The following is a 14,332-nucleotide window of genomic DNA, read 5'->3' as shown; positions in this document are numbered from 1 at the left end:
TGCCTGGGACCTGCCTTCAATTTTCTTTTAAAGAGACAAAGCCTAGTTGGCTTATACCCCCCACCCCACCCCCTTGTCTCATCTTTAGTATCCCTTTAGTATCTAAGAGAACTTAAGTGGCATATTTTCATTCCATTTCATACGTAGAGACTTGACAAGGGTGATTGCCAGCACTCAAAGGTTGTTGGTGTGGGGTGTGCCTGAGTTAGAGGTCAAAGAAGGATAATAACAGACCACTATCTAGAATGCCAGCAAAGGAATTTTCTTAAAAGGATAACCTGTTACATCTTTATGTCTGTTTTAAATATCATGCATTGAACATTTTCTTTTTTATAAAAAAGAACATTACCGAGTCTTTTATATATAACTGTAATTACAAAACTTAAGTAGATAGGTTAATCTTTATTGCCCTCACATTGTGGGAAAGAAATAAAGGCCAGGGATGTGGTTAGGATGAGATGGGGAGGACAATGGAAGCAGATGCTTTGAAGATTGGTTCCGCCTGGATTCTGCCAGCACCATGGACCCGGTTCTAGGAAACAAGAATATTAATGTGCGTGAGCTGTGGACTTTGTTCCAGTCATCTCCCAGAGTTATGGCACTGCCTTTCACATGGACATCAAATCATTGTCCTGTAACTGGGGAATCTTAAAGCTCACCTGTTCTCTGTCTGTGTGAACACATAAATCACACAATGCCTCTCACTGGGTACCTAGGAGAGTTAAAGGCAAAAACAACCAACGAAACAAACAAACAAACAAACAAAAAAAAAACAAAATCCTACAGAACAAAAATTGGGATGTGAAAATCACTCAAAGAGGCTGTATCTGTGGTGGGACTCAATGGGGTAGAACACAGAATATAGAAGACTTCTCTGACACTAACATACCCAGCCTGGAGGTGTATTCATTCATCACAGATATTAGTCCCTAACTCCTTGTGTGAACTGATGGCTGCATAGGAAGACAAAGATCATCATTCAAATGCAGGCAGCTATGAAATGGAAATCTCCTGGGAAGTTGGTTATGCACTCACATTTACTAGTCAGGCAAGAGGTGTCTCTGATACTGGCCAGGAAATGATGTCTCCTCTTCTTGGGCAGGTTACTTTGATGCTCAGTGAGTTTTCTACCTAAGTCTCCAGTTCCATCAGGTCTGATGCAGACAACCTTGAGCTCTCAAAACTCTCTGTTTCCTGCTTTTTTCCTGCTACATTATCGGCTGGAGTAGGAGAAGCTGTAAACTCTTAAGCTTAGTTGTTGTTCTTGTGAAGAGAAATTATCTCGGGGATCGGTAGATTCAGCATTTATAGACACCATCCTATCTCCCTGCATGATTGTATTAATTCTTATAAGTACATATCTGCCCCAAATCTTATGTTCTGGATCAAAATGCGTTATAATCAGTTCAACGTTGTTTTTCAGCTTTACTCGCAATCAATTTGCAAAGCCACTGATACACTGTGATTTCTATTTTCTGCCCCATCATAGCCCTTCCGGCTTAAGCTTACCACAGCATCAGCAGTACTGAATAGAATAGTTTCTAATCTGTGGAGCACAGTGGAATCTCATGAGCTCTAAAGTGTACTGGTTCCCACAGTATGCTTTATGTCTGCCCATGAGAGACCCACACCAGGCCCTTGGGAAGGGAAAAAATAAATAAATAAAATTTAATTTGATTCCTTTGCCTGGCTTTTAAGACCATCATAAACTGTCATTGGTTAGTTACTAGGAAATAAGATTTAAAATATTTAAAGTAATTGATTTTTTCCCTGTGTAAACAACTTCAGAGCTAAGCTAAGGGTTAGCATATTATCCTTACATTTCCCTTGGCAGACACTGGGGAGAGGAGGGAGGGGTGTTTGGGAAGATGTAGCTATAATCTTTCCCAGCCGAAGTTCTTAATTACACTCAGGTCTTGAATCCTCAAGTTAGTGTATTTTGCCCATTCATTGCTCAATAAATATTAATTGGTGTAGATGGGTTATAATTTAGCATGTGTATGATCTATAATTTACCTGTAGCCTATAATTATTTTAAATGTTTGAATAAGGAAATTGATTGGAGTGAAAAGAAAATAACTTATTTAACTTTTAAAAATGTTATTATGATCTAAGTCTTCATAAAAATCACCCAAACTCATGTGGCATTTTACATAGATTGGGAAACCATTTCCCATCCCTAAGACAAAACCATAGATGATACTGAACTCAAGTTGATGAAAGCTCTAAAGTTTTCTGGTTAAAAAGATATAGTTCCATGGCTCCAGCCGATAACGTAGCAGAGGATAACACTGTTGGACATCAATGGGGAGAGAGACCATTGGTCCTGGGAAGGCTATATGCTGTAGTATAGGGAATGCCAGGGCGGGGAGGTAGGTGGGTGTGTGAGCACCCTCATAGAAGCAGGGGCATAGAGGATGGAATGGGGAGATTCTGGAAGGAAAATCAGGAAAGGGGATAACATTCAAAATATATATAAATAAAATATCCAATAAAAACAGAGAGAGAAAGTAAAGTGATCAATATTCCAGAGAGAGAGAGAGAGAGAAAGAGAGAGAGAGAGAGTGAAATAGTGAAATAGTTCCTGCTATTGACCCAGATCAGAATGACTATTTCCAAAGAAAAAGAAATAACTCCTTCATTCACAAGAAAAAGCCCCCAAAGCCCACAGATTTTACTTCTGGGGGTGTTTATGACCTTTTAAAGTTCATTGACAGCTTTGTGCATCTATCTGATGGATTTTAGTAGCGATGCTGCTTCCATTTTCCTCCCATCCTCCATGCCTTCTTTGTGAGTCCCTTCTCCAAAAGTGCCTTTCTATTTCCTATTGTGTGTGTTCTTATTGAATGTGGCCTCACTATATTCAGTGAGCCACACACAAATAAAAATAATATTTATTGAATGTATTCTTTAACAATTAGATTTGTGTATAAAATGCATTGTAACTTCCATGACCATGCCTACCAAATATAATCTTCCTTCTATCCCTATCACCACCCCCTTCTCCCTACAAGTCATTTTTCCACATTCACTTCTTTTGTTTTGTTTCATTGTGTTGTTGTTGTTGTTGCTGCTGCTGCTGCTGCTGCTGCTGTTGTTGATGTTTTGGAGAAACACTAAGTTTTAGGATCCATGCATCAATATAGATAGTAATTTTCATGATTCATGATAAGTGCCTGGACCAGGAATAGGTTCTATAGTATTTAAATGCTGGTTTATTATTAATCACTACCAGTAGGTAGATCCAGCTGCTTTTTTTTTTTTTAACCATAGGTTATGAGGACATGGGAAAGGTGCATTAGAAAGCTCTGATGGTAGACTCTTAACTATTAACAAATGAATGTTATTTATTAATGAGGTTGTCTGTTATTTCTATACATGCATACAATGTACACTACTCAGATATACTAATTACACATACTAATAGAGTTCAGTGCAATATATCTGTCCTATCCCTACAATGGGCACTGATCAAAACCAAGTGCAGTGTCTGATCCAATCAGATTCTCCTCCCTAGGAATATGAGAGGACAATTTACCAGTGCCTTCTCACTCTGTGTGCCTGAGAGTGCTTAAAATGATTCAACTTGGAATATTGACAGGCTTCCTCCCTTTCCTGCCCAATATGCATATAAGAGAAGCTAGGGAGAATGCTCATCTGAGAGAGTGCTACAAAGATACAATAAGGGGTTTGAGAGATGGCTCAGAGGTTAAGAGCACTGTCTGCTCTTCCAGAGGTCCTGAGTTCAATTTCCAGTACCCACATGGTGGCACACAACTATCTCTAATGAGATCTGGTGCCCTCTTCTGGCCTGCAGGCAAAAATGCATGCAGAACTGTATACATAATAAATACATACATGAGAAGAAGAAGAAGAAGAAGAAGAAGGAGAAGAAGAAGAAGAAGAAGAAGAAGAAGAAGAAGAAGAAGAAGAAGAAGAAGAAGAAGAAGAAGAAGAAGAAGAAGAGGAGGAGGAGGAGGAGGAGGAGGAGGAGGAGGAGGAGGAGGAGGAGGAGGAGGAGGAGGAGGAGGAGGAGGAGGAAGAGGAGGAGGAAGAGGAGGAGGAAGAGGAGGAGGAGGAAGAGGAGGAGGAAGAGGAGGAGGAGGAGGAAGAGGAAGAAGAAGAAAAAGAAGAAGAAGAAACAATAAACAGAGACCAAGGACATTGCAAAGTCCCTACCTCGAGCAGTTTCATCCCATCCTTCTACATCTAGAAGAGGCTCATTGCTCTGTACCTTCCAAGATGCAGCAGCCTTCATGTCTTCCCAACCCTTTCCCCCTAGTGTCTATTATTTATGATAAAAGATTGTTATGCTATTCTATTTTTTAAATGACTATACCTCCTTCTCTCCCCATATTTACTCCACAGACTCTGCTGTTCACATGCCACCTAGCCCCCAAAACATTTCAACAACAAAATCACATGTTTAACTTTGCAAGTTCCTTTTGGAGGAGAGAGATGATAACACACCTGAAATGGTTTTCAGTCTCATAAAGCCAAACACTTTCATAATCAAATTGGTCAGCAGGAATAACCTACTGCCCATAGCGTCAGGCCTCTGTGACCTTGAGTGCTGGTGGGAGGGCTTAAAATGTGCAATTAGAGGAGAAAGAGAAGGTTGACACTCTCTCCCAGTTGCTTGGACACTTGTGCCTGCTAGAACACCTGTGTCTCCCAGTCACCTGAACACTTGCACCTGCTAGAATACCTGTGTCTCCCAGTCACCTGAACACTTGCACCTGCTAGAATACCTGTGCACAAACAAGAACACACACACAGCAAGAGAGAGAAGAGGAGGGGGTACAATTAAAAAAAAAAAGGAAAAGAGGGCTAACCAAACCAGTAGTATCCTAGTAACATCTCTGCAGTATCTGCCAAGCTGTGGGAGCACTCTACCAACCCCTAGTGCTCTCTTGGACCTTGTGATGACAATTGCTATTCTTTCTGCACTGTCTTCCAGGCTTCCTTGCTTTGCGGTTCTGTTATCATCTCATGAAACTTTAAAACTCTCCACCCTTCCTTCATTGTAGTCAACTTTAAATAAATTCAGAGTGTCACTTGTTAAAATAAATGACATTTAAACAACCTCAGCATGGTAACTCATTCCTCATTATCATAGAGAGCTCTCCTGAAAGGTCTATAGTACATTATCTCTATGAAATGGATTTTACCTTCAATATTAACCTCATTGCTTAGGGAGAACAGGAGGCAAGCACTCTGGTGAGAGGTGGTGTAGAAATGCATAGGTAGATTGATAGAACTGCACAAGTGATGATGATCTAAAACAAAAGCAGAGAAACGGTTTAGGTTAAATATTAGGTAGCAAATCTGAGCCGCAAGAGAGCTGAGATGATTGAGCAAGCTGCCATGGAAGACTGAAGAACACTGGCGTTATTTCGGCTGCTCAGAGCTCACTGTGTTTATGCTTCTGTTGAGAGAGAAGTGCCCCAAAAGGGTGAGTGAATTAACTAACATGTGCCACACTTGTGGAAACTGAGATCCAAGGGGCAGAGTAATTAAGGAATGTGCCTCAAAGTAGAGATGAGGTAGCAAACACAGTGCCCCTGCCCTCAGGGGACTCTGAGACCTTGCAGTCCGTTGTGTGTCTGAGGGCTTACTGGCATACCTGAGTGTACAAGAATACATGCGTGAGGAAGTTTGAGATTGACATCAGGAATATCCTGTGATTATTCTATCTATCTTATTCACTGAGGCAGGCTCTTTCATTTGAACCTAGAGCTCATTCACATGGCTAGTATACCTAGTCAGCTTGCTCTGTGAATTCCTGTCTCCACCTTCTGAGTGTTAGGATTACAGGCAGGCTGCAGCACCTATCCAGCTTTACATGGGTTCTAGGTGGGTATCAGAACTCTTGTCCTCATGCTTGATTGACAAGGACTTTATCCACTGACCTATAACCCCAGCTCCAGGACCCTGTGGTCCTTTTCTTATTCTGTCTCTCCAGGCCTTTTGACACAGAACCAGATAGACTTTCTCATTTCATTCTCTGGATTTCCTTCATTTTCATTTCTTTGTTTCTCTATTTTAAGAATGTAAAACCAATTGGTCATACTGCCTGTTGTTTTGACTATAAAGTTATTTTCTTTGCAGCTATATTCCCAGAAAAAAATATAGCCAGTAAACAATGTTTGTATTTAATAATTCAATACACAAAGAGAACTTCTGCTCAGGCAGAGAGCTTTAAGCCATGGACTAGAGGGATTCATACTCAACTGAGGTCTGGAGAAGCTTTGAGTGGTAAGACACAGAGGCATGGTTGTCTATCTCCAAAACACCTCCTTTTGAATCTTGATGTCTAATATATAGGTCCTTTTTTAGTACAGGGGCTCCTAAATTCTGGCCAGGGGCTATGAGCTCTGTGTATCTTCTGAATAGCCATGCACAGGGCTTGTGTTATAAACCTAATCCTGACTATGTGGTGGGACAGCACATGTCTAAAAGAAAGCTAAGCCTTTGAGGTATCTCTGGACCAGGCACAGTAAGGAAATGAGGCAAGTTTCACAAGCAGGAGTGTAAAGAATTTAGAACACATGACAGGACTCCTGAGCTATTTCTTCTGCAGCAAGAAGAAATAAAGAAGGTGATGTCATGAGGCAGTAGAAAGGACATTCAGTATGTATGCGTATTACTTTTAAAACCTGAAAGCATGATTGTATTTTATAAAGAAAGTAAAAGCATGGATGAGACGTCTACAAATGCAGCTTACAATCTGCAAATCTTAATTTGCAAATCACTTTGTCACCTGGGAGTTGTTTTTCTTCGATCTTCAACTGGAGCTAGTTGCAGGAAGCATTCAAAAACATTCCCTCATAAGCACAAAATATCTGGGCAGGAGGTACTTACACATCAAAACCCATTTCTATGTCTCACAGCCCTTTCCTTTCTGGATATTATAATAAATGAGTTCCCTGAGTTTGGCCATTTGGGCCCCAGTGACTCTAGTGAGCTTTAGTGGTCAATTTGACACAGGTTCGAGATTTCTAAGAAGGGAGTATCAATTGAGGTACTACTAGATCAGTTTGCCCAATGGGTATATCTGTGATGAATTATCTTGATTGTTAATTGATGTAAGGTCTCAGCCCACTATGGGAGGCACCACTGCCTGAGCATATGGTTCTGGGCTGGATACGAAAGCTAGCTAACCATGAGCCCAAGTGAGCGAGCAAGCAGTGTTCCACTACTGTTTGGACTCCATGTTCTGATATGAATTCCTATGCTGACTTCCCTCAATCACAGACCGAATCTTGTAAGCTAGAATAAACCCTTTCCTCCTATAAGTTGTTTTGGTCATAATATCAGTCCCAGCAACAGAGTGAAACTCAAACAGCATCCTGTAAGATTTCTCTCATATTAAATATATTCTTATAAGACCCCCCACCCCCAGTGATCCAAAGCTTATCTTTGGAACTCATACAAGTTAAGTGTTTAAAATAACTATTTATTAGCAATAATGAAAATATTTGAGATACTCTTTAAAGTTTTAGTTGTGAAATATCAATAAAATAATTGCCTAATTCTAAACCATGTACAATTCTAATTAATTCTGCGTGAGACATTTTTTCAGCTTCAAAGATTGCTTTACTTGTATTGCATAACAAAATAATAGTATAATTAGGAATAAATTTGTCACTTTTATAAGTAATTCCTTTTTATTATGTGTTTGGAAGCAAAGCACAAGCATGATTAAAGTCTCTTTTAAAAGGTTTTATTAATTACTATGATTATTATGGATAATCAGGGTCCACAAACTGCAGAATCCACCCCAGACAAGATGTATAAAACCACAATACATGACAGAAACCCTGATAGATCTTAAATCCAGGTTTGGCTAGTCTCTGTGGTCTGAGTCTCTCTGTCTACCTTTTTCCTCGTGGAAGGCAGGGGAAGGGACTGATTTTCACATCTCTTGTTATTTACTGGCAGGTGACCTCCTTGTGGTACAATGGAAGCAACAGTGTTTCGTCTCAGTCAGCAGTTCTCCACCTATGGGTCATGACCCCTTCGGAGATCAAATAACCTTTTCAGAGGAGTTTCATAAGACCATCTGCTTATCAGATATTTATGTGACAATTCATAACAGTAGCAAAATTATAGTTATAAAGTAGAAACAAAAATAGCTTCATGGCTAGGGGGCCATACAAAAGAGGAACCATATTAAAGGATCACAGCATTAGGTAGGTTGGGACAAACAGACACACACAGGCATGGTTGTCCTTTTCCCAAAGACCCCCTTTTGAATCCTAATGTCTAACGTGTTGGTCTCAGTGCTTTACTGCTCACAGTCGCCTTTCTCCAGTATCTTTGGTCTTGGTTAATTAATCCTAGACACAGAGAACTGGAAACCCTCTAGCCAGGATGGATCTTTCTGTAGATGCCACACTCGCCCCAGTTATGGTCCCTTTTCTGGTGACAAGCTACATTAGTTCCATTTCTGTTGCTCTAATGAAACACACTGACCAAAACGACTTTGGGAAGGAAGGGTCTTCTTTAGCTTACAGTTCTAGGTCATCGGCCACCATTGCAGTGAAGTCACAAGGTAGGAGTACCAGACAGCTGGTCATACCTCACCCATAGGAAGAGGAGAGAGAGATGAATGCTGGCTGCCAACTCATTCTCAGTTAGTGCTACTTACTCAGGTCAGGGCCCAGCCCATGAGACTGTGATGCCCACATTTGGGGAGCTTCTCCCTATCCCAATTAACCATCAAGACAATCCCTACAGACACGACCGCAGGCCAAATCGATCTAAAATTTTTTTCAATTGAGCCTGTCTTCTCAGTTGATTGTAGGTGTGGCAAACAGATATTTAAAAAACTAGCCTGCATACAGAGTGATAAGCTAGTCAAGGGCAAGGACTGGGTCTTGATTTTGCTGTTTCTTTTTTTCTTTTTCTTTTTTTTCTTTTTCTTTCTTTCTTTCTTTCTTTCTTTCTTTTTTTTTTTTTTTTTTTTTTGGATGCCTTAGAGACACTAACAACTAACAGCAAACATTCAAGAATTCACTGAGCCAGGAACAATGGCATGTGTTTGTAGCACCAGATGAGAAAGATGAGGCAGGAAGACCACATAAGTTCAGGAGTTTGAGAATAGCCTGTAGAATATATCTTAACTGCAACTTTAAGAAGACATAGTTCTTGAATATATGTGCCAATTAATGGCATAATAAATCACCATTAGTTTGTGTTACCAGATTCTACATCCAAAGTTGGACCCCAATAGCTTTGTGTAAAGTTCTTATAAGTTCTACTCCTTATTGTGGAATAGAATGTTAACGCCTCCATAATGTTCTACTAGAGAAGCCATATCTCAACATAAAATCTCTTTCTCCAGTATTCCATTAGGACTTATAGAAAGACCAGAAGTTCATAGATCCTCTTAGCCACCAGAATACTTAAGACAGCTCTTTCTTCAAGGAAAAAACCAAAACCCAGGTATGGATGAAGCATAACCAAACTCTTTCTGAATTATACCACCTGAAGCACAGCATTTCCAATGCCACTTATCATGAGTTGCCAGGCCCTTTCCTTCTGGAAATTGAGACTAGTATCTCAAGGAGGACACAAAGGAAGGAAGTCCATCAGATAAAGAAAGAGAGAAGTGGGGTCACCAGGGAAAGCGGTGCTCCACCAGACCTTTCACTACATGACCTTCATTCTTGGTTCTGTTCTTTATATCCATACACATTCACAAGTACTCTTGGACTCATACCACTGTTACGGCCATCTGTCCACTTCTTTCCTAAGTCTTGTTGCTCTGCCTCTGTCTCCTCCCTCTGAAGCCCTGCTGCCCTCTCACTCACTCAGCCCATTAGCTAAAAGACAGCACTATCTGCTAACAATGACTGACATCACTGCCAGATGATGATCACCATGGAAACCACATAAAAATGAACATTATACAGAAGACATGTATCCTATTTTAAGTCCAGACTCTGGTTTCCTAAGCTTTCTCCGTCTGGTTTCCATTAACCCATTCCTCAGTCTACAAAGTGACTAAGCAAACATCAGTTTATGCTATGGGAGAACACTGGAGAAGAACGTGGGCTGAATGGTGTGAAGAGAGGTTCAATCCTGCAGGGCAAAAGTCATTGCTTGTTTTCTCACAGCTCAGCACTACTCCTAAAATAAACATGGCAGTTCTTTCCACCATAGCCAACTCCTAGGGCAGCTGAAGCAAACCTCGATGACCCCATGATGAGGAATCAGAAGAAAGTTTTCTACATCCTGCTTGGATCCTCAGAGCATTTTCCAGAATCCTGTGGATGGTACCTAGGAACAGTATTAAGATATAATTTTCCCCCTTAATGAGATATTTGAAATCCCCAAAAAATCTTTTCTAAAACCCTTCTCAAAAATTGCTATAAATATTTTACCTACTGGACCCGAGAGAGAGAGAGAGAGAGAGAGAGAGAGAGAGAGAGAGAGAGAGAGAGAGAGAGGAAAAGAGGAAGAGAGGAAGAGAGGAAAAGAGGAAGAAGATGGGGAGAGAGGGAGAAAGGAAAGAAGGAAGGAAGGAAGGGAGGGAGGGATTCTGTCTGTCTGTGATAGTAGGTCTGGTGAGTGAATATGGATATCACTAACAGGTCATAGAATGGAACTCAAATTTTATAAGGATGTGATAAAGCACTGGGTCTGGCCCATACATAAGGAAAAAAAAAAGAGAGTGGAGAAAGCCTCCTTTTTAGGTCACGGTGCAGGCTAACCTAGAACACTGGCCTTAGATCTGGGCTTGATGGTAGCATAAGCAAGTATGCTTATGTGTGCTTGAATTTTACAGCAGCTATCGAAAGCAAGGAGAGTTATAGCAAGGACAGCTAGGGACTCTCTTTAAATCTGCTTGATATTTCCCATCTTTCCCCTGTGCTATTCTTTCTAGCTGCTCCCTTCATGTCTTAAGCATACACATGGTTGTTTTAAGAGTGTTTGGTCAAAGGTGTCCTCCATGTCTCCCCAGGATAGCAAAAGGGGAAAGAAAAAGGATGGGGCTGAACCTATGATTGTGAGAATATCCACAGATTTAGATGTTATCTTAAGTGGGCACTGACATAGATAGTTCACCTCACAGAAATTAGATTTTTTTTCTTACTTATATGTCTCCCAAGAGCCTGCTCATCTGTGACAGCACTCACAGAGTCATGAGCCTTGCATTACTAATCACTTTGGAGAAATGACTAGATGTTTGGGATGGTCAAGAGTCCCTATTATCAATTATATAGATATCATCATGCCTACCAGTTTCCAAAAGCAACTTAAATCCTGCCATTGTGACGTTTGCCTACTTCCTCCGGAATTTATTAATTCCCTCAAACTCTTACAGTGTTTACTATGTGAATCTATTCAGCATCTCAGTGACCACTAGATTTATTCTTGTCTGAGCTACATGATAATATCCCCAGGAAGTAGAAGGTATGGCCCCCATATGTCTTCTGTCAGCCACAGCAATGATGAAATGAGAACCACCAAGTACAAATTCATCTGTTCCATCTACTCTTCAAATGATTATTGAGTACCCATTAATATGCCAGGATTTATTCTAGGCATTAGACTTATATTCAACCCCCCAAGTTTGAAAGTTCTCAGTATAATGAGAGGATCAACCATGCAGAGCAGAAATGGTCACAGTGTTCAACAACATGCAATAGAAGTAAAAGCAGAGAGAGTTCCACTGGGCCACATACAGGGGAAGAACTGACTCCCGGAGGTGGCAATGGGATTATATGTCAAAGCACCTTCATAAATACTTGTTGATTAATTAGGGGAGGAGTAGGTATCTTTGGGGATTACAGGGACAAACTGCCCTCATTAGCTGATGATGAGAGAAACATTTTCCTTTATAGTGAGGGAGCTCATGGGAGAGTAAGTGAAAATAGTGTTAGTGATAATGAAAGGAAAAATTCAGATGCAAAAGGCTCCTATACATCACAAGTATCTGACCAGTCTCTTCCGTCTGTCTAACCTCAGGGGAGAGGGATAATCCCCTCCTTTCTGTTTTTCTCCCAAGTCCTTAGAGATACTTTAGTCCAGAGATAGACATAGAGTAACAGTCCAGGTCCAGGAAACCATGTGGACTCAAGCTCACAGCTGACTGGCCAAGCGATATACACAGATCTCTCTTAGAGACCCTGGCCTGGCAAGGGATGGGAGCCTTGTGTGATTTGGGCTTTGCCTGCATAGTTTATTTATTCTGCAGCATATGCTGGCTCAGAAAATGAAGGCAGTTTTCAATTTTCCGTGTTCATTTTAGTCCTCCCTTAATTCACATAAGGTGCATTCTGCAGGATTCTCATCCTTATGGTTTATAAGTCAAACATCTGTGATTTTTTTTTTTTTTTTTGTCCTTTGAACTTTTGAGCCAAATGGCTTAAAACTACCAACAGTTACCTGTTCTCCTGGATCCAGGACTGACAGCATGGTGGATAATAATGAGCACCTTTGGCAAACTGGTGATGTTTTCATTCTTACAACTCAGTTCGCACTGTCCCTGGGCTTACATGTCCTCAATCTGCCTATGGATCAATATCCAAAAGAAAGAAAACCTGAAGTGATGAGGAAGGATGGTTGGCCCAGAGGAAGAAGCAATCTAATCACACATATATCATATGAACCGTACCTATCTCTGCTCTCAGATCATGTTCCATCACTTTTAATGGGCTCCTATTCATGCCCATCTCAACAGTTCTTAGACTACCACTCTTTCTGTGGTGCAGTGGTAACTCAGGATTTGTAGCTGTCCATATTAAATAGAAAGAGACAGAATTGGGTCTGTCAAACAACAAACTCCTCAGAAAGACTTCTAGCTTTAATTCTATTTATGTCTAAACAGCAGCAACTATAAAAAAAAAAAATTGCATTAAAATTTATGGGCGTGGCCAGCCGTAGTGACCCACATCTTTAATCTTAGTACTTAGGAGTCAGAAATAGGACGATGAGGAGTTCAAGGTTAGTCTAAGCCCTATTGTGAGTTTGAGGCCATTTCCAGCATCATAAAACTCTATCAAGACCCCAACCAAAACTAAAACAAGAGCAGAAAGAAAAATAACTCTCACAGTAGTGAAACAATTAGTTCTAAAAGAACAATGGCCCATCTCTGTCAAATAGCATGGTATTTTTTAATTGACTCTATGAGGTCATGTAGTACTGTTTTTCCATTGTTCCTCTATCTTTTGAGTTCAAAGTTCAAGTGTGTCAAGTCCAGCTCCCTCAAAGCCTGAACTCAGTTTGAACATTTGATTATCTATTATATATACTGAAACAGTTGATTCATCACTCTGAAGTCTGTGTTCTCTTCACATTCCCCACAGCAGTGCCCTAAAAGATTTCAGTTCTTATTTCAAGGATTACATCTAGACTTGGGACACAAAGAATGGGAAATTAATTCAAAGAAATTGTACCACTGGAAAAATGACAAGGTAGAAGCTGAGAAGGAAGTGTGCCTCGGAACCTTTATTGTTTGTGGGGTGTCTCCAGCTTTGACACAGTCTTGATAAATGTTTGGGTTCCTAACTAAGGTGCTGACTTAAGAAAGATGGCTGATAAAAGGTTACACTGGACACACTAAAGACATTACAATGCTAAAATGGAAATCATAAAACTGAATTAAGAAAGGGAGCATTATGTATGCGTGTGTGCGTGCATGCATGTGTGTGTGTGTTCTTATCATTGTGATGCAGACTAATGTGTCACCCAAGAACTGCTGCTGACAGTGGGCGCTAGGACAGAGTCACCATATTTTATCAAAGACCCAAGGTTGGGAGGATGCAGGACAGCTACCAAATGTTTTGACTAGGAATATCAGTTTCAAAGATTAGATCTGCCACTCCCTGGTAGTGTGTGTTACCTACAATGCACAAAAGCCTGGGTTTAATCTTAGCAATGTAGTAAATAAATTGATAAATGAACGAATAAATTAATTAATTAATAATAAACTGTAAAAGCATTTAATATCAAGAAGAAAACATCTTGGTGAGCAATCACCTTCTAGATCAGTTGCTCTGTCTTAGGGAAAGTGTTTTGGCGGTGTATATTCACCTGTGGGAACATAGCCCGGGCTTGGATGTTGGAAGCGAAAGTGACAGTTTCATATGACCCTGCAGAACATGAATCTGTTAGAACTATCACGAAAGATTCACATTTAACCTCATCCAGTACTGGCTAAGGTTGGCACTGTTGAATGTGTCCATTGCTCTATACACCACTCCAGTATAACTGCCTCTGTAGAAACACAAAGGATTGCTTCATTATCCACATAGAGCAGTGCATCACTGGAAACAGCAATAAAGCTGTTAATATATAAATCTGTTAGTATATAATAAAG

At 40.4% G+C, this 14,332-nt stretch overlaps 1 protein-coding gene across 1 annotated transcript in view; it reads right to left on the bottom strand.

Moving 5' to 3' along the window:
- Window positions 1–395: 395 nt before the first annotated feature.
- LOC117716746 (uncharacterized) overlaps window positions 396–14,332 on the bottom strand; it is a 29,136-nt gene continuing 15,199 nt past the window's right edge. The window contains exons 3-4 of the mRNA XM_076942480.1: window positions 5,172–5,279; window positions 396–532 (exon numbers count right to left, since the gene is read on the bottom strand). Coding sequence (XP_076798595.1) covers window positions 396–532; window positions 5,172–5,279 — 245 coding nt within the window. The remainder of the gene's footprint in view (window positions 533–5,171; window positions 5,280–14,332) is intronic.

Source organism: Arvicanthis niloticus, chromosome 11 (genome assembly GCF_011762505.2).
Source record: "Arvicanthis niloticus isolate mArvNil1 chromosome 11, mArvNil1.pat.X, whole genome shotgun sequence".
Taxonomy (NCBI): Eukaryota; Metazoa; Chordata; class Mammalia; order Rodentia; family Muridae; genus Arvicanthis; species Arvicanthis niloticus.
Note: the sequence above shows the minus strand (reverse complement) of the source record. Positions and strands in the feature narration are given on the sequence as shown.